General features: G+C 47.1%; 2 protein-coding genes across 5 annotated transcripts in view; both read left to right on the top strand.

Moving 5' to 3' along the window:
* LOC135913954 (uncharacterized) overlaps positions 1–10,075 on the top strand; it is a 110,869-nt gene extending 100,794 nt beyond the window's left edge. For all 4 annotated transcript variants that reach the window (XM_065446659.2, XM_065446661.2, XM_065446660.1 and 1 more), the window contains 3 exons: positions 4,564–4,942; positions 8,600–8,644; positions 9,936–10,075. In XM_065446659.2, coding sequence (XP_065302731.1) covers positions 4,564–4,937 — 374 coding nt within the window. In that variant the 3' untranslated portion in view covers positions 4,938–4,942; positions 8,600–8,644; positions 9,936–10,075. The remainder of the gene's footprint in view (positions 1–4,563; positions 4,943–8,599; positions 8,645–9,935) is intronic.
* LOC135913971 (helicostatins-like) lies at positions 6,119–12,138 on the top strand. Its single transcript, XM_065446678.1, has 2 exons — positions 6,119–6,122; positions 9,936–12,138. The coding sequence occupies exons 1-2, from the start codon at positions 6,119–6,121 to the stop codon at positions 10,337–10,339; spliced, it is 408 nt and encodes a 135-aa protein (XP_065302750.1). The 3' UTR covers positions 10,340–12,138.
* The last annotated feature ends 7,314 nt before the right edge of the window (positions 12,139–19,452 follow it).

The raw sequence follows: 19,452 nt of genomic DNA, 5'->3' as shown, positions 1-19,452 counted from the left end.
GTGCGCAAACCCGTCGATGTGCGGCCGAACCGTTGCCTAAAATGGAATCCCGTAAGCCAGCCTAAACCGCTCTCTCCAGCTGTTCGCTAAAGTCGCACTAAACGAAACCTCGCTAATCCCAACTTGCACGAAGACTGCTCATTGTGAAACGCGTGTCGTCTTACACCGTAGCTTGCGATTACGTAAGCAGCTGCACATACGACGTCACGCGTCAGTAATTTGAGCCTTGTATGGCTTTGTTGGCTTAGAGAGTATGACCGTTGTCGTTTACATTTCATAAATATATCAATGACACCAAACTTAGGCATGGAGCTGTGTTAGTGCAATGGGACCAGCGATACCCTAAAACACTCTAACTCCCTTTTCCTCCCTCTGCTAAAGCTCAAATAAACTATATCTAAACCCTGCATAACAACAGCCACTTTAGGGCCAAACTTCTGAAGAAGTTTTGGCATTTCCGCAATAAAAAGGAACAAGGGCGTTGAGCAACACCCGACTATTCGCCAACCAGATAACAACATTTGTTATTCTGATGAGGAGTTTTGCTGTCAAACCTGAATGCGCCTTTTGGTAGTTGTAGCCATCGTTAGTTAATATAAGTTGGTATAGTAAAAGCAACCATAGATAGTATTTCCTCTCAATCCCACAAAGTATAGCGGTATATCGCTCTGAATTCACGTTAGCTGGCAGCAGTGCACTCATCTATCCTCAGTGCTATGTATTGCCGCGGGTTGCAAATGATTACTTAGCAATGAGAGTACCTATAGTAGCTGCGTGACAGGAACAGCTCGATCGCACATTACAATTACCGTCGTAAAGCGGGTACCGCATGATGTGCTCGGTAATTCTGTCTCGCAAAAGGATAGACAGTTGGGCGAGTTGGTACGGTAACATGATCTTGGCTTCTAGCGCGAAGTGTACACGGACACAGAAAGGAGCAGACAGGACTAGCGCTCGTCCTGTCTGCTCCTTTCTGTGTCCGTGTTCACTTCGCGCTAGAAGCCAAGATCATGTTAAAATGCTGTCTCCGTGGAGTTGACGCTGGCTGGCCAGGACACATCTCCACAGGAATCTGCGTCCAATATATTATAACATACGGACCGTGTACACTTCGGTTGTAGTTTCTGCGGTATATTCCAACAGAAGCCTCCGTTTCCCTTCCTTCCTCCCCAGAAAAAAAAAGGAGGCATTTGCGTGCGCTGGACATGTTGGAACGAGCCGCAGCATCTATAAACGAAACTCCTAACCCTAAACTTTAAGACATCGTTGCAAAGTAGCTATGCCGAGGACAAGTGAGAAATTTGCCGACCTTGATTAAACAGACGCCAAGGCAGCAGTTAAGACACGTGCCTATGCAACACCTTTCGCTTACGCTCCAGCACGCACACTCTAAAGGCGTCCGTTTGCGCAAGAGACCAATCTCCGCAACTCTCACGCGGCAGTCGTCGGAATGTTCGCCCTCATCGCGGTCTATAGAGCCGTGATTGCGTTTTGGACGGGAAGGTCAAGTACGATGGCTGATGGGGGGACCCCTAGCGGTATATATATGTCACACACTTTCGCACTGTCGCCGGGAATTCGTCCGGGACGCGCAGATAGACAGAGAGGGAACGAAAGAGCGCGTGGACCGCGCACAATGGGATTTGCGATAACTTTCACCCGACCTCCGTGTAGTAGTGGGCGTCCTCGCACTCAACTGCACACGCTAATGGTGCGGCAGCCTCGGCCGCTTCCAACGCGGAGAGCTCCCCCAAACACAGTGGCGTATCTTTCCTCATCAGCGCAATAATGAAGCAATCAGCGCGAGCTCGCACGAAAATTCGCATTAATATCGGCCTCGCGCCATCGCGCACTCCGACGCTGTGCCAAGCAGTGTGGCACCAGCTTCTGATCACCAAAAAGTCACTGCCCACGGGAAAGCTATCTGCGCATTTTCTCCACACCTATTGGTGGCCCGACGCAGGGGTTTGTTGGCTGTGGGATTTTTTTTTTTATGTATGATACTGGGCTCCAGCGAACTTCAGCAGTGGGCTTTCTTTCGTTGTCCTAGTCGCACACGATTTGATTGAACTGCGAGTCCTCACTATCTCACCAAATTTCGACGCCGTATGATCCCTGTTTCCTTGCAACAGTGGTTGAACAAGGAATGCAGCTGGATCCTACATTTCGACAAGGGAACATGTCTTCGTCAGGCAGCAACTGCTTGCCTTTGGCAGCGTGTTTATGTACGCATAGCTCAATCTCCCCCACTCTAAATGGCGAATGAGGAGGAAAACAAGCTCGTTCGTTGAGTAGGGGGAGGGAAGTGTAAGTGTTAAAGAAAGTTGCGTGTGTAGCTTAGTTCTTATAGAGATGGAACAGGTAGGAATACTGTTGATCGTTCATCCAAGAAGCAAGGCTAACAAAATAAGGATCTACACGTGTAAGCAAGCTTGTCTCTGCCCTATGCCATCTGAACTCCTGTCCTGTTTGTCTCCTCAGTCACAAATATGCGTCGCTACAGAATACTGAGTGCAGTTGGCATTGCCATGTGACGAAAATATTACCGCGCGACCTTGTAGTGCCCTAGCCAGCCAGCAACAACGTCCATAGGTATACGCCCGTGACATAATTACCAAAGGAGACTCGAGCCCTGACCGCAGCCTGCCCTGTGCGTTTAGAATGACAGAAAGCTGAGCTAGTTGGTAAGGATTCATTATGCAAAATAGAAGTGAGGCGTGCAGACAGGACACAAGAATAGAGAAGTGGACACAGGATAGTCGGCGTTCGTGGTGTCCACTTCTCTACTCTTGTGTCCTGTCTGCACTCCTCACTTCTATTTTGCATAATAACCTGTGCGGACTAGTTTCAAGGCCGTGGAAATTAGGACGCTAGTTGTAGTCACGGCACGTAGTAAACGCCGGGTTGCATACAAGCAAGATACGACATGATGCATGATAGAATGAGCGATAACGTCAAGCTGATTATACAGTGTAGAAAGTGTTCGAATGCAGGTGGAGTTAACAGGAGCATCAGGCGTAAATGTGGGAACCGTTTCCGGAAAGGTGTCAACAATATAGACATAGCTTTCTTGCCGTCACCTTCTGGCGTGCGGCGAAAACAAAAGGGATAAATTCTGCTTGCAAAACAGTACGGATGAAAGAAACAAGAACAGAAACTCAACATGCATTGCGTAGTTTATTCGGTCGCGTAAAATATTTCGTTATCATGGGATACAGCGTTCGTAAGCACATCGGCATTCAATTTTGCAGGGCTTTTCGCGCCCTAGAGCACTTACTGTTTGGCCTGCGAACGCGCTCTGTCCCGCCAAAGTAACCAGTGATACAATATTCAGCACAGCTTTTTTTTTCTCATTTCGGCCTCTCAATTTTGCCGATGTCTCACATAAAGCTTCCTCCGCGTTTCACTTATTTTTAACCGATAATATTAAAAAACAAGCGCACTGCACCCTCTACTGCCTCACGTTAGGCTCCAGCGATGCATATCTCTCGCTCGTAACTCACTCCGACCAACATATTTACGTGCAGATAAGTGCACGTCGTCGTTTTCCTTGTGCCAGTGTATCATACTGTTGCGTAGAAAAATTGCCGTCGAAGGTCCCGGTGCCGCACCTCAATTTCAACCGCCCGCGCCAAAACGGACAGGATGACGTAATTTCCACCTGACTTACCTCTATACCGTTCTCTGTGAGTCAGCGAGTGCTGACGTAACACGAGAGACATCGTAGTCCACAATAGATGGCGCCGCTACGGTTTTTCATTCTCGTCTTTTTCTAGCTCACAAAAGTTCTGTTCTTGATACGAATGTCCAATTTGTTACTACAGAAGCATAATCTTCAGATCTAGCTCGACTCAATATTTTTCCTTGAGGGTCTCATTATGGAGAACGCACAGCCAGCGCTTGTTGCACGATTCCGTTCACGTATTTCCCCTGCGCATCCTCTCTGGCGCTGCGCATAACCTCAAGCCCGGGCAGCCAGGCATAGGAAACCAACGGCCACACGTAGGTGACTCCCGCCGACAAAAATGTGAGGACCTCGGAGCGCGCGCATATATAGTGTCACGTGGTAGTGACGGTGAAGAAAGAACACAGTAGCAGTACTGTGAAAGACAAAACTAGCTTTTATTGGGCGAACCTGTGCCCACAAAACAGGCTACACTTAAAGCACAACGATAGCGGCGAACACAGTCGGCGATCGTCGAAAATCTGATCAGCGGGTCAAGTGCGTCGGCTTTTATAGAGCAGTCGTCGAATGTTCCAGACTAATCGTTCGGACCCGCGTGCCTTCCACAAAGTTCTACACCATTCGCGTTACGCGATGAAATCAGATAACACAAGGTTCGGCGACAACAGACAGCCGGGTAGAAGCATCGATAACTTTCCAGAAACGTCGGATACATGCAGGCGCGTCCCTCGCTGTGCGATTACAGTTGTTAAGCGGCGAAACGTGGTCGCGCGATAAACATAAGTACACGTGTCAATAGTATAAGCGTAAAGTCCCGTTGCTTGGCAACGCGAGCTGTACGCGGCGTGGCCGCGCCTTCTGCCCGCGCTTCGACGCAGCGAAGCGCATGGGATCCGAGTTTCTGGGCAAGCGGTCGCCGTCCTCCCGTCTGGACGTCGCCGACGTGCTGCCAGGGGGCTTCTGGGAGGAAGAGCTGGCCGCGAGGTCGCCCGCCGCCGCACTGCGAGTGGCCAGGCTGCTGCGCGCCGCGGCCGGCGTCAACCGCTTCGGCGGCGGCGCTTACGACAACGACGATGACGACGACCTCGACCTGGCCATGGCTGCGGCCGCGGCCGCGGCCAAGCAGAAGCGAATCGGCTCCGAGTTCTTGGGCAAGCGTTCCTCGACCTCCGACCTGCTGCCCAAGCGCATGGGCTCCGAGTTCCTCGGACGGAGGAAACGCGACGCGTTCCACTCTTCGCCGGACGCGTAAACGAGGTACAACCGTCTAAACCGTGGCCTCCGAGAAGGCCGGCGAGAGGCGCAGTTACGTGGCGCGAGCCGGCTGTCTCGGAGGTCACAACTAAAACTATGTCTAAACCTAGGCCTCCGAGCGTGACGTCGAGCAGCGGGTTTCCCCATACATAGCGTTCCGAAGCGTCCAATACAATCGAGCCTAATCGCACTCGCTGCGACGTGGATGTTGGGGATGGTGATGGTGATGTGAGCGTCGCATTTGATACGGAGCGGCGGCACGCAGCACCAACATCCTTCATTTTACCTTTCTGCTGCATCCTAATCTCAAAATACTTTTATAAACTAAATTTTTAGCTGCTTCGGCGCACGATGTAACAAGCGATAGAATGGGGCAGCGTTGCACGTTGCAGGGAACGGACTCTGCCGCGTGTGCTATATAGTCACCGCGAACATTTGTTCTCCTCAATGTTGCATGCAGGAGCTGTGGGATTATCGATGCTTCGATAGCGCGAGCTCTACGGTTTCGAAGGAGCGAAATGTTGCGACTACGTATGGGACCGCGTGCGAAACCCTGCCTTTTGTCACTCTCGGAGGCCATTTCTAAACCATAAAGTTTCTTGAGAAAATTCCTGGAGGGGAAATCTGGCGCCGGTGACTCAGGTATCCGCCCGCGATATGGTTCAAGCTGAATACAAATTATCGGAGGCGTTGCATTTCTTATTTCTTTGGAATCTTTTTTTTTGCAGTATCCATTTCAGAGTAAACGTAAATTATTTCCCATTACTAGTTCTTTATGCAACAATAACTATGTAACCTGACACCATACCGTTTTTGGTTCTCTTAAGAAAGTCACTGGGTTTAGCATGTCAGCAAGGAATTTTCTGAGGTGAATGTTATACTCTCTAAATAGAGCTGCTCTTTCCTAGCACAGTCTGTAAGTAACTAAAAGAATTAGAGTCTCAGACAGTTGATCGCAAATTGAATAATTACTCAAACTTAAGAAGGATGCTTTAGGTCGGGCTCAACTCCGATGCTGCCTATTCTAGTATCATGTAGAGTGCAAAGAAGCTTTTCTTAGATAACCGCTGGGCCGATTTTAATGAAATTTGTTGCATTTGAGAGAATGTTAAATTCTAGTGACTTTTGGAAGCGTATTTTTCATTTTGGGCCCGAATTTTTTAAGTGGAGCATTCAATAATGGGTAAGTTTGAAGAAAATGAAAGTACGAAGGTTACAAAGTCATAGCTGTGCACTAACAACAGATATCGCAGTTCTGTAAACTGTAGCTGTTAGAGCATCAAAAGCAAAAAAAAAATTGTTTTGTCATTTTTCATCTTACGTGAATTTGTTACATTGTTTGCAACGGTTTTGCAAACGTCCTACTCACACATTAGTAGTCCATTTTAGAGCCATATATAATACATCAATTTTTTCCGCTGAGTTGTACTATTAGGTACAATTTACAGAATTGTGATATCGTTTTTCATTGCTGAGTTACAGAGTTCTAAACTTTATAGTTTCGTTTTCTAAAAGTTTGTGATTTTTAACGATATTTATAAACATATTGACGGCCTAAATAAAAAACATGGCTAGGACAGTCACTAGATTTTAACACATTCTTTTAAATGCAACAAACCTCATCAAATTTGGTACGGTGGTTGCCGAGAAACACGGTTTCTTCTTTCATGTGTATTTAGGCAAGAACTCCCGAGCTAAAGCTTCCTCTTAAACGTATAGTTGTCCGAAGAAACGGCATGAAGCTCACGACAAAACTAGACCAAGAAATAATGGTAGAAGACGCCGCACCTACGCATTCAAAGTGGGTCGAATAACATTCGCTTGCTTCTCACGCATCGTACGGCGGCCCTGCGACCGTAGCGTCAGTTTCCCCTCCAGTAATACTTGCATGAAACTCCTTCTCTAAACTGTACGACGACTAAAACGAGTCGGGAGGCAACGCTTTTGCTTCTGGACGATGGTTAAAAGCATGTGTCTTTCTAACCATACCACTGCTGAGTTCCACTTCCATGCACGGTCGTTTTTTTGTTTTTGACGTCCTCGCGTCTGAAGGCAAGTAACTACAGCGTCGGAGCAATGATCGCATCAGCTATGTCCAAGAGAAGCCCCCTGCGTAAAGTTAAGCTGCAGGCGCTAGTAGAACATGATGATGATGATGATTACGATGATGATGACCTGTATGGGCGTGCCCTTCTAAACGGGGTGACGACAAATGGCCACCTAGCCTGCGCGAGCTAATCAGGTTTTATATACATCTACAGCAGTGTAGCGTTTCGTCCATATCACCTTGTTCTTTCTTCTGAACCCCTTCGCCCTTTATTAAAGCCTCTCTTTATATTTTACATTTACCTGTGCCTATAACGACTCCGTCTATGTCGAGCTCCTCCCTGCTTTTTTGTCCCTCACCGATACTCTAAGCGTACCTTACTTGAACTCGCCTGCAACGAGGCCTTAGTCGATAGGGGCAACCCAGTTAGATGCACACGTGCTGTGTTCAGCATCTAGCAGGCGCGGAGGCACAAGCGGCATGCGATTTGCGGAACGCATGTTCGTGCGCGTTTGTTACACGCTGCTTTACCTCCAGCTCAAACAATGAGGCACACAACAAAATCAAAAGAACACTCGCACGCTACGCTGCTGTACTGCGGTAGCGTTATCAAGATCAGCCAACCAACGCCTTTGATTACTCGGCCTCCGTGATCGGTCCGCGTTAGTTTATGTCTGCACAAATAGCGAAGGTTGGCGAATGACTTGTACACATATACAGATCATGAAGATCTTTTTTTCATCATCCTAGACCTAGCCTCTCATTAGCGCTACTGTTTATATGCAAATGCATGGAGACATCGAACTTCCTACATATTTCTCTTTTTATTATTGTTGCTGTGTAAGCAACATAAGTAAGAAGTGAGTAATAACGTTTTTGACCGATAAAAGCTTGTCCGCTTAAACTTACTTCGAACTAGCGGCTTGCCGGATTAAACTTCCTATCTTTCTTATTACCGCCCTCTACAATTTAATGCGCTTGACTTTCGCCGAATGACAGCCATAAATTAACGATCTCTTCGCATGAACTACCAACGACGAAGCCATTGACCCATTCCTCTAAAAACCATCCGCAAGGAATAAAGTAAATGCGTTAGCAGTAATGTCGAGCGCAATCAATCGAAGAAGTGAGACCGTTTTTATGCTTTGCCGCAGATGGGCTGGATCCATATTCGATCGTTGCCGAATTCCGGTTGCGCGTGGGTCTCACTGTTCCCTTGTCTAATTGTTTTGTACTTTCTTGTGGACGAACAATCGGTGATTTAGGCGGTGCTGAGTGTTCATCTCGACCATTGAAATGAATCAATTGTGACTAAAACGCTGACGCCTGCGCTGAAGTCTCTTCTAAACACGTGCTCATTACACTGACATTCGCCCCGCCCCCCCCCCCCCCCCCCCTGTTTTATGCTTGCACATGTAGTCTCCCGACTCACCTCGAAAAGCCTACATCCTTCTTTCCTTCTGCTTATAGCTCTCTAAAAGTCACGTCTAAACTTGCCACAAGTTTTGTTTTCACCATCTAAACCTTGCCTAAACAATGCCTGTGATCGCTCTCTGCACCAACTTTCTATGCATGACGTTTAAATGCATCCGTGTTCTTTTTCTTCCTTCAAGGGGCATAAGACAATTTTGTATGGCTCGGTCAGCACCACCCAACACGTGAGTCTGTGTTCTAAATGTTCCACTTAACCATGTCGCCTAAATATTTAAGACTAAACCGTCACCATCGTTAAATCACCAGCGTGGTTCAAACTATATTCGTGGCTTCATATGTATACTTACGTCTGCAGAAAATGAAAAGTGAAAAAAAAAAACGTAGCTACTGCACACAAAATGTTGCTTATTTATTTATGTACCCACTAGCTTTCATGGCTGGCGCGCTAGTGAAGTGATCCTGACGCTCTCTTGTCTAAACAATACTTTAAACGCATTAGTCGATCCTAGTTGGTGTTCACCCATCAGATATGCGAAAATTGATACGGATCGCAAGAAATACAAGTAACGAAACAAAACAAAGGCCACGTGGAATCAAGGGAAGAGGTACATAAGAACGGGTAAGGACAGATTAACGTAAATGACGGATAAATGTCTGGTCACATTTGCTAGTGTACGCGAGTTAAGCTAGCACGTACGTCAAGAGCAGGATGCCTTCGAGGAGAAAGTGAACTTCGGCGTCAGTTTTGATTCCTGACGGATGGGAAGCAGCGGCATAAATGTATTCGTGCCCGCTACGTCTACGCTCCACACAGGCGTATCTTTCCGGCGCACCGCCTCTCCGGTGCCTGACCTAACAAACACTACTTTACACGTACAGAGCCTCGACTCTTTGTGCGCCGCCTGTATGACGAGCAGGGAGCATTATTCATTCGTTGATCTATACTCTTGGGCTCCACTCGTAACACCTGCAATAGCCTGAATCAAAAGGGGGGCGAACTGATAATAGCGCTTTCACCGGGATCTGGGGCAATGTTGGATGACCTCGAACAAAGGAGGGACGCTCTCAGTAGGAACAAAGTTCAAGTGGTAAACGGCTGGTTGCAACTCGTTGCGATAGCAGCATTTTTTTATCTACAAAATTTAGTATCGCGGTGCAGGAAGCTTTAGAAAAGGCGGTGCGTCCTTTTGGCGGTCCTTCCCACATTCACATTTTGGGAAAGCGATGTTGAAAGACTTGCGCTTTCGCAGCTTCAAGTTTACGCTCGTCAAAGCCGAATATACAATGCTGATTACACAGACAAAGGGCACTCAGCGCTCTCCAGCCATGAAACACCGATAACGGGGCGACTAGCGCCCGCCGTCTTTTTTTTTTTCTTTAATCGATAGTGACACATTGGTCGCAGAACGCCAGTTGTTGCAGCGTTCTTTTTTTTTCGTTCTTTTTTCTTTATCAGAACGTTAAAAGCGTTGCTCTCTAATTGACGTTCCTTTCACTCTTTCCCGACTCGGGCAGATCCGGACGGAGCACTTAGCAGAAGCCTGCAGCAGCTGTACGCCGGCGACAGCCCGTTCGCTAGGAGCCGTGGCTACGGCCACGACTTGGATTGGATCCTGGGCCACCCGAGGGCGAGACCCAGCAAGCGGCTCTCGGAGTTCCTGGGCGGTCCCGGAAAACGATACTCCGAGTTCCTGGGCGGCCCGGGAAAGCGCTACTCAGAGTTTCTGGGAGGCCCGGGAAAGCGCTACTCAGAGTTTCTGGGAGGCCCGGGAAAACGCTACTCGGAGTTCCTCGGCGGTCCCGGAAAGCGATCCGTTGCCGATGACGTCATGGCGGCTGCGGCCGAACGCAGTCTGCTCCACTCGTCGTCGGCGGAGCAGCAGGAGTCCGGCTCCGCCGCCGGCTCCCTCCGAAAGTGACGTGTGACAGACGCGCGCTTGCCTCGCGCCAGAAAGAATTCATGACCGAGCGACCTCTCATTTCCCGTCATTATAGTTGCACATTTCGTTGTCCTCTCAGGATGAACGCCCTATGCGCCATGGACGAAAAAAAAAACAATAAATGTCGCAGAGCAACGACCGAGCCTGATTACGTTGTGAAAACTGCTCTATATATAGAGTCAGAAACCTAGCCCCCGAGCTTCGTCTCGGCGTGCATTTGGCAAGTGTAGACAAGCTGGGTTCAAGTGTGTTTGTTCCGACTGCAACATTTAGGCCTGGTTGTTCAGCCGCCGGTAGCTTTCATTCGCTTTGCTTTAATTTATTGCACGTGAAAGTCTGTACAACTTGTGTGGCAGCAGACGCAAACCAAGCGTATCTGTAGCCGTGGATATCGAGTACAGAAAGTCTGTCTGGTTCTCTTATCGTTTTCTCGTTTGGCAGCTAATCTGTTACAGCATGCCACACATGCACCCAAATCGCGGGATGTCTCGAGCCAGGCGAGAGCAGTCTACCTGCGGGATCGTCGTGTGTCGCGAGCTACACGAAATAAATGTTTTGCTTCTTTTTTGTTCCTCCAACATATCAGCAACTATGTGCAATTGCATGCACTGCGTATATGTCCTGTTATACATTTTCAAGAAATCAGACTATGTTCGCTTCTCTTTTCTGCGAAGTTACTTTAGGGCAGCGTTATTGTTAATGCCCTGTAATCAGCAGAAAAATATATTTAATCAAAATTGAAAGGTAAACAAAGCGTAACGCACATTGGATTCTGTGGTTTCATTTATAAACCCCTGGCTGAAAGCAATAGCACAAAAATTACTTTCTCGTCCCAAGGTTGAGCGCTGCTGTACATCGAGGTACTGTCACCGCTGCTTCGAAACACTCGTGAAAAGCTTTCATCTCGTCGCAAATTACGTAACAAACACATTCACTGGCAATACTCAACGGAGCGCGACGTCAGAGGCACCCTCGTTCAGCAGACCGGAGCCCGCCAGGTGTTTCTTTGTTTAAAACGCAGGAGATCTGGGTTACACGTTACCAAGCGGAGAAAAAAAAACGCCACTGTAAACGACGAGATAAACATTTGCCCGCCACCTGCTATGTCGCAGGTTTCTGCTGTATGCACGCCGGAGATGTGTTGGACGATGCTTTTCAGGGAAACCGCCGAGCGACATTGAAAATAATGAGAGGGAGATATTTAAAAAAAAATCCAAATGCAATCAGTAACACGGACAAGAAGTTAACGCCGAGATAGATCGCGAGCTATGACGCAACAACCAAAAACAGAAGGTATGACGGCCTTTTCTCTCTTTCTTTCATTATTATTATTTTTTTCACATGCGTCTGCGGCGTCAGAAAACTGCCTCTGTACAGAATACGCGGTATTTTGGTCAAACAATCAACCATAAAGTGTCAGAAGAGCGGTCTTTGGGGAGAAAAAGATCTACGTTATCTTGTCCGATGCATGGAACTAATCGGTGCTTCCCCGTTTGCTTTTGTGACCTCCCCTTTTGAGTCGTTCGAGACCTGCCTTTCTCTCTCTCTCAGTTGAGATACAAGTAAACGTGACTCGCGGGTTTGCAGTGTATTTATCTCTCTCGGCAACATCAATCAACCTTTGTAATAGCCGGCTGCATTGCAGCTCTTGCGAACGCTGTCATTGAAGATGCCGAAGAAAACAGTGTGCCGGGCATCACGACACGCGTCTATCTTTCCAATTCTTCTCGTTCCTCGCGTGGCTTAGAAAAGAAGAAATAAAGGATGTTGTTCACTGATTTCTGATGTCTGTCTGATATTCACTTTGTTTTTTTGTTTTTCTTTACTTTTCTGTAACTGGCAGCATCGGCTTCCCGAAAGAAGATAGTCCAAGCATTTGGTGAAGTATCAGCTTTTGGCCACCATGCTTGTGCTCCTTGTTAGCCCCCGGATGGAAGTGGTTAACGCTGAATGTAGAGAATTGTGGGATATGGTTACAGTCACTTAAAAAATAATGCTCTTCTTAGTTGTTTCCAACTTAATTGGTTGCGTTTGCGGTCGTGAGTCTCTAACACGATCTAAATTAGCGCTATAACAGCGACCTCAAACTTTTCTGTCTCTCTCTCTCTGTATCATTTGTGACGGAGAAGATCGGCAGGCTGAAAAGCCCCGTTGCCCATCACGTGGCCCGTACCCAGTTCGCTCTCTGGCTGCGCCCTACCTGCTGGTGCTGAGTTTGTCGCTGCTGCTCTACGAGCCGAATAAACCCCCCTTACAATTGGTGGAAGTGCCGGGGTAGACCGCGGTAGTCACCGGGGCAGCGGGTTGTGGTGGTCCTTCTTCCGGCATAATGAAGACGGGCTGCAGTGTCCGATGACGAAGTTCCAGAATTCCGGTTACCCAGCAGCTCCACCAATTGTCTTTTCTCTTTATTCTTGTACAGTACATTCAATGGCTTTGCTGAGTCATTTAAAGAATCCGAGAACACTTAAATACTTCTTACGAGTTGTCAATGCGAAAGCATTAACGTCCAATTGAACTGCTCTGAGCAGGTCCTTCGCGTTTTGCGCTGCCAGTATTGTTTTAGAGTTTTGCTCCGTGGTATGTTACCGAGTTTTTCGATTAAATTGGTACTCGTACGGTGTCTATGTTAGCATGTTGGCTTTATACAGGAATCATTTGGACGACATTTCTGCGAAATTAAGGGCGCCGCATGCCGCCAGCGTCCTGCGCGACGAGAGACCGAGGCATCAGTGCGACGCCCCGCTTCGCCGCGTCGCCGTATCTGCTCCGTTGAGGCCTGCTAGTGACGTGGCGTCGCGCTAGTGACGTGGCGTCGCGCTAGTTTCTACCGCTCTGTTCCGTCGAATTCGGAGCCTGCAAGCGCGAGCCAGCGTCACGTGATGTGGTGTTGCAGCCAGTGAAAATTTAGCTGCCGTCTCTCTGCTACAGATGACGCCGGCTTTTTCGCTCAATAAGCCATTTGACGCTTTCGCATCAAAGCTGAAATTCTCCATATCACGTCGTTGTATCATTTAAAATGAAACCAGGTGCGAATTCGTTAGAGTGTTTGTTGCACAAACAGGTATTGTACTTAGTTTTAATTCGTACGAGAAAACGTTTTCTTATAATTTTCGGCAACATAACTATTCTTTTTACATGACTCGCCTTCCGAGACCCTGTTTGGCTTTCTTTTCCTTCTTTCTTTTTACAAGTCGGAGTATAGCAAATCGGTTCTGCAGAAGTCCGCAAGTTGGAGGAAAGTACATGAAAGAAAAAAATTGGGGCATCCACCCGTATTGCAGTGCGAAGCTACAAAGGAAGCATACGGATTTCTCAGAAACAAAGCCGCGCAGTTGAAGAAAAATTTGTCCTGGTCCGGGACTCCAGCCCGGGACCAATGCCTTTCCGGTGCGGTGACTCTACCATCTGAGCTAACCAGGAGGCTAGCCGATTGTAGAGCGAGGGCAAATTAATCGACAACTCGAGGCACTGGGACACTGAACGTGGAAAATCAGTTCCGTGGAAGCCTTCAAGGTGAAGGAAAGTACACGAAAAGAGAAAAAAAAATTGACATTGAAAAATTGAAGGGCGCAGGCTGGCAACTGCCCCCGAGAGAGGCAAAGCGCATGCCTACTTTTTAGGAAAGAGAGGATAGAGGCAGAAGTCGAAGGATAAAGAGAATGCACGTAATGAGGGAAGATATAACAAGATGACACGTAAGTAAAAGCAACGACAAAGAATACAGTGCGCCAGTAGACAAGTAAACACCAAGATGAACGACAAGTAATCTAATAGACTGTGCTCGGGACATTGAAAATAAGCTGCTCTTGTCGTGAGGGGAGACTTCGTAATCCAGAAAGGAAGTATAAAATGGTTATTGAACTGGAACCGGCAACGACCATATTTGTGTGACGTCATAGATTTTGGCAACTGTTTTTCGGCACAAAAAGAGGTGACCTTCCATTTCGAAGTAAAACAGAAAAATCACCTCCCGGTTACCTTCGCGCACTTTTTTCGGCACAACAATAACTATAGGGGTGCGCAATATTCGAAACTTTCGAATACCAAATCTAATGTTGTCCCATTCGATTGGTTCTTCCGATCGAATAGCCAGTATTCGTAAATACGAATATTGATCGAATAGATTTCGAATAGTTCGAAACGTCAATTCATTTCATCCCCGCTGGCATAGTATAGGCTTAAAGCACGGGAACTTGCGCAATGGAGCAGCCTAGGTCGCTCAGGAAGCCATACCTTACGGGCTATACAGGGATCATTTGCACTCTCCGAAAAGTTCTGTACATGCAAAGAAAATGCTCCGGACGCTCCATCTGTGCTTTAATTTCCAACGTTATGAATACTATGGTGCGAACATACATTTATGGCAATTGTGAAAACGGCTGTTCGATATTCGAAAACTATTAGATTCGATTCGCTTCACTTCTGGCACTTTTCGATTAGTATTCTATTCGGTCTCAGGAATTGCCATTCGCACTCGCCTAATATTAATCCAATGCGTGAAAGTGTCGTGAAGTCAGCGGCTACAATCTTACGTCAGCAGCGCCGCAGTTAGGCGCACATTTGAATATTTAAACTCCATCTTCCCAAGTTCCTTACTTTTTTCTTTTTCTTGTATTGTTCCTCTACTTCGGGCAACAAGAACGCAGACGGTTCTAAGAATAATCTAGCAATAGAAACTGATTTATTCTTCTCTCTAGTTGCCCTTAATGCATAGAATGATGGGCTGGGAAACGCGTTCCTACACGCAAAATACAGAAAGGATGCCCACATTCTTTCTCCTCTTTTCCTTTCTTTTTGAGCACGAAAACAGAAATAGAAAAATCGCACCCACTTATAAAACATTCCCTTCGACACAAATTGATTTCCGGCTCAGACAAGCCCTCCGCCCTCGGCTGGCATCGACAATTTTTTTTCTTTTTTACTTCGTTCTTTTTTGAATGCCTACTTCCCAAGAGTGACCACGAAAACCACGAAACCTAATCCCACAAGTCTTCCATTGACAGAGAAGGAGAAATATTTACTTGGATGAGAGCCTATTTTTCCTCTCTTCCTGGCATTCAATTTAAAGGCCTCCAGTGTTCCGTGAGAACAGACGCCTCAAGGGCTCCGTGCCGCTTTAAAACCGTCCCGTGTCTACCGTGGCTGTCACCCGATTTCTAAGGCTCGAATCTCGTTCTTTTCCGACACTCTAAGTGGAAAAGACACACGCGGAATTGACAATAGGCGGCCGGATGTCAGCCATCAGGGAGAAACGGAAAGTGAAAAAAGAAGAAAATAAAAAAGAAGTCAAACTTCAGAAAGACTTCAGAAAGATCTGTACGACTTCATTGGCTTGTTGAACGAATAGGTCAGCTTAATTCAATAAAGTGAAAGAAAGGAAAGTGATATAAAGTTAGAATTGAGGAAGTGGAGGAAGGCTGATTTTATTTCTGTTTTTGGGTGCGTGCGTGCGTGCGTGCGTGCGTGCGTGCGTGTGTGCGTGTGTGCGTGTGTGTGTGTGTGTGTGTGTGTGTGTGCGTGCGTGTGTGTGTGTGTGTGTGTGTGTGTGTGTGTGTGTGTGTGTGTGTGTGTGTGTGTGTGTGTGTGTGTGTGTGTGTTCGTGCGTGTGTGTGTTTGTGTGGATCAGCCCCACTTTGGAACAAATTATGGACCTCTGTGTAGTACATCAGAAAGAAAATATCGAATAGAGTGCCATAATTCCTTAGACGAAAAGACATCGATGTATATATGTACCCTTTAAATCAAAACTACAAACATAGTAAATTGCAGGCTAACAAAGAAACTTGAAAGCCAACCACGAGGAACAGAGCTGTTTCTTTCTTTTTGGCTATCAAGAAAACGTGAGCTGACTTTCTTGATGAAAGTAAAAAGAAGACATGTACTTGGCAGGACGCGTAATGTGTTGAAGAGGTGATCGTTCGCAATGTTTTACAGGATCGCGATATCTGTCAAAAGTGCAGTCGAATGCATAATGGCGTTGTTTGGTCTTTACTTGAACTGATTCATTGATTCATGATGGCGTAACGTCTCGAGCCAACACTGGGACTACGAGTGACGCTGTAGTGGAGAGCTACGGCAGAATTCTTAACCCGTGCACCTAACGTGCGCCCAAATCTACGTACACGGGCATTTTTGCATGGCGCCCCCTTCGAAACGCGGCCGCCGCGGTAGGGAATCACACCCGTGATCTGGTACCCAGCAGAAGAACGCCGTAGTCCCTGAACTGTCGCGGCTGATCGGGAGGCGTCAGTGACGCAGAAGGAGGTAATGGATGAATGGTGTGTGGGGCAAATGTTGGCCCTAGTACATGATTTCCTTGTGAATTTGGCGCGTGTGTTGTCGCGGCTGCCTAGCATATTTTGCAACGTTTGTACCTAAGCCTAACTTTGTTTCTTCAGAACGCTTTCCTTTTTCTTGCGAAACAATAGAAAACACACTCACGTTTTTGCCTGAAAGTGGGCTTCCTCTTTATGTGGGTGTTATTGTAAAGGAGCACCCTTTGCAAAAGGCTGGTTCGGTGGCGGGCGCGTTGAAGCGAGGTGGCGGCGGCGAAACGGTTAATCTGAGAACACGTTAGCCCTGCTCTTCCCACTGAGGACCAATTAGGCTGAATGAGCTCGAGCAACAAAATGCGTTGCAATGGTCACTCCCGCATCCTTCAACGCATTCACCAAATTTGACTCCTGTAAAGCGTGCCCTGTTACATTAACGCCACATAAAGAAAAAGCCTTTTTGCAGACAAAAGCAAAACTAAATAGTGTGGGCGGGGAGGGGTGCGTGGGGGGTGCGTGCGTACCTTGCGCTGCTGTGTTGCCGGTAAAAATAAATAGCAGTAACACAGTTATTTCTTTATATTTTAACTCGCGAGACGGATGTTTGTCTAGAACTCTAGAATGACAGTGTGGACGAGTTGGTGACCCATGTTTATTATTAAACATTAACACTAGTTGCTGCCACCTACAACGAAGGAAACAAGTACAACGCACAAAGGTTGCTCTGTGTGTATGTACACCACCTCTGTATTTACGTGTTTCCTTCTTTGTGCATGTAAAGTTCGGGCTAATGCCTGCAGCATTATGCAACTCCGGGAAATATTTCGACGCCAAGCGCAGTAAAACATAGAGCTACAACTTGCTGCAAAATTCAGCACAGTGTCAACTGAAAGCAACACAATAGGAAAGCGAACCGTTTCTTGAACGACCACATACTTGCTTTAAAAAATGGGGAAGTAAAATATATAAGTAAAACGTGGCTGAGAAGTTCAGGGCTACCAGCTCCTGCTTCGAGTTCCCCGCATCCGTCCCTTCCATTTCATTTGCATTGAAATCTCACAGCGGTCACTCTTGCTCTCAGCGTATCCTTGGCGTGCGCCATTCAGAGATTTCGGAACAGGCACCCAGAATGAATGAGAGGAGTTGCAAACACGAAAAGGAAAGAGTCAAAGTACAAGACGATACAGTAAAAAGGCGACGTGACTCTCCACACAGCGAAGACTTTGTAGGAATTTTCTCTCTCGAGGCAAAGGTCGACGCGTTGGTTTTGTCCTCGCGCCGTGGGTGGCGTGCAGATGGGAAAGACACTCCCCAACCAATTTGTTCAGCGTGCTCTCGGAAATGGGTCGGCACGTATCACTCAGGAAGGTCTATCCGAAACCCCGTCTAGCAACACTCGACCAAGAACGCTCCTGCCGTTTGCCTTAAAGGTTCTTTTTTTTTTCCTCGTTCAATCTTGTCTATACTTTAGTTCGTCTCCGCAGGGTAGCCAGCCAGGATTGGCTAGCCTCCCTGTCTTTCTATCTATTCCTGCTTCCTTCCTTCCTATCGGAAATGGCACTCTTATAGGCGGCGCTATCTCACTGCCTGACTGTTCTTAAGCGAGGTAGATTCCACTTGACACTTGGTGGATTCCGGCCGCTATCACGTGGACATCATGTTCGAGTGTAGCTTGCGCTCTTACGCAGGCTACGTGGTAACGCTTTCTATGTCATTATCATCCATCATCACACCTTTATGTCCCCGTTCCCCCTCCTCCTGTGCAGAGTAGCAGGTTAGAGCGCGTTAGCTCAGGCCGATCTCTCTGCCTTCTTTCAATTAAATTATCTCCCGGTCATATCTAGTTGCTGCATCATTCGGAACACCTACGTGGACTTGCGCAGCCTGTATGTGCCGAAGTGGACACCTTACTCAATTCCTAAAAGAATAAGGAATCATAATAATTGCTCCTTTTTCCTTCATATGCCACAAGTTTGAACGCCTGAGTAGGAAGTTTCTTCCTGATGCCGAGTATCCCAGTCTAGGCAATTGCTAAAACATACGAGAGGGGGCGGGAGGGGGGGAAGAAGCTGGTTGACAAGGAGAATCTACGAATTGAATACTAATCTGATGTAATTATCCTTCGAACATCGAATCGAATACCAAATATTTTTTCACCCCTAAAAAAATTGTCTGTAGGCTAAAGAAAGCTTACTTATACACTTCAGCACATGTGTAACCATTCACAGCTGAAAGCTCGGAAAAATGGGGCGATCTTAAATTAGCGTAAATGGGGAAGTTACACCATATGGTCATTATTAGAGCAATGATAATAATCTCAACGCGTGACAAGATGCGACTAATTGCCGATATAAGTTCAGAGAAGATAGGTGCAGTGATAGAAGAAGGCTCATCACTTAGTCATGCATGCATGGTGGTACCTGCAGAGGAAGAGAAACACAATTTCGCGAGTGAAACGAGAAGTTCGGAGGCTGGCTAAAGAAACGAGGACCCGTAATTAGATCAATGACTACAAGTTATTGGCTGTTCCGCATGCTCGTTCGGTTGTCGAAGCTCTCGACCGCAACAACGCCGCCCCCCCCCCTCCCTTTAAATTTAGTCATAACGGTCATAATAGATGAGGTAGCGGTGAGAATTTCCCGCTGTGTTGACTTTAACAAACGTAATCTAAGGAACCACTATAACAAATGTTTCACGCAACTTGAACCTTGCTGCAAATTGTGAAAAAGTGGTACCCTTCAGGCAGCCTATGCCAACAGCATATTGTTCGTAGTCGCGTTGAGTCAGAATGTGTTTTATTGCTATAGCAAAGTGTAC

Source organism: Dermacentor albipictus, chromosome 5 (assembly GCF_038994185.2).
Source record: "Dermacentor albipictus isolate Rhodes 1998 colony chromosome 5, USDA_Dalb.pri_finalv2, whole genome shotgun sequence".
NCBI classification, from domain to species: Eukaryota; Metazoa; Arthropoda; class Arachnida; order Ixodida; family Ixodidae; genus Dermacentor; species Dermacentor albipictus.
The sequence above is the reverse complement of the archived record's forward strand: the minus strand, read 5'-3'. Positions and strand labels throughout refer to the sequence as shown.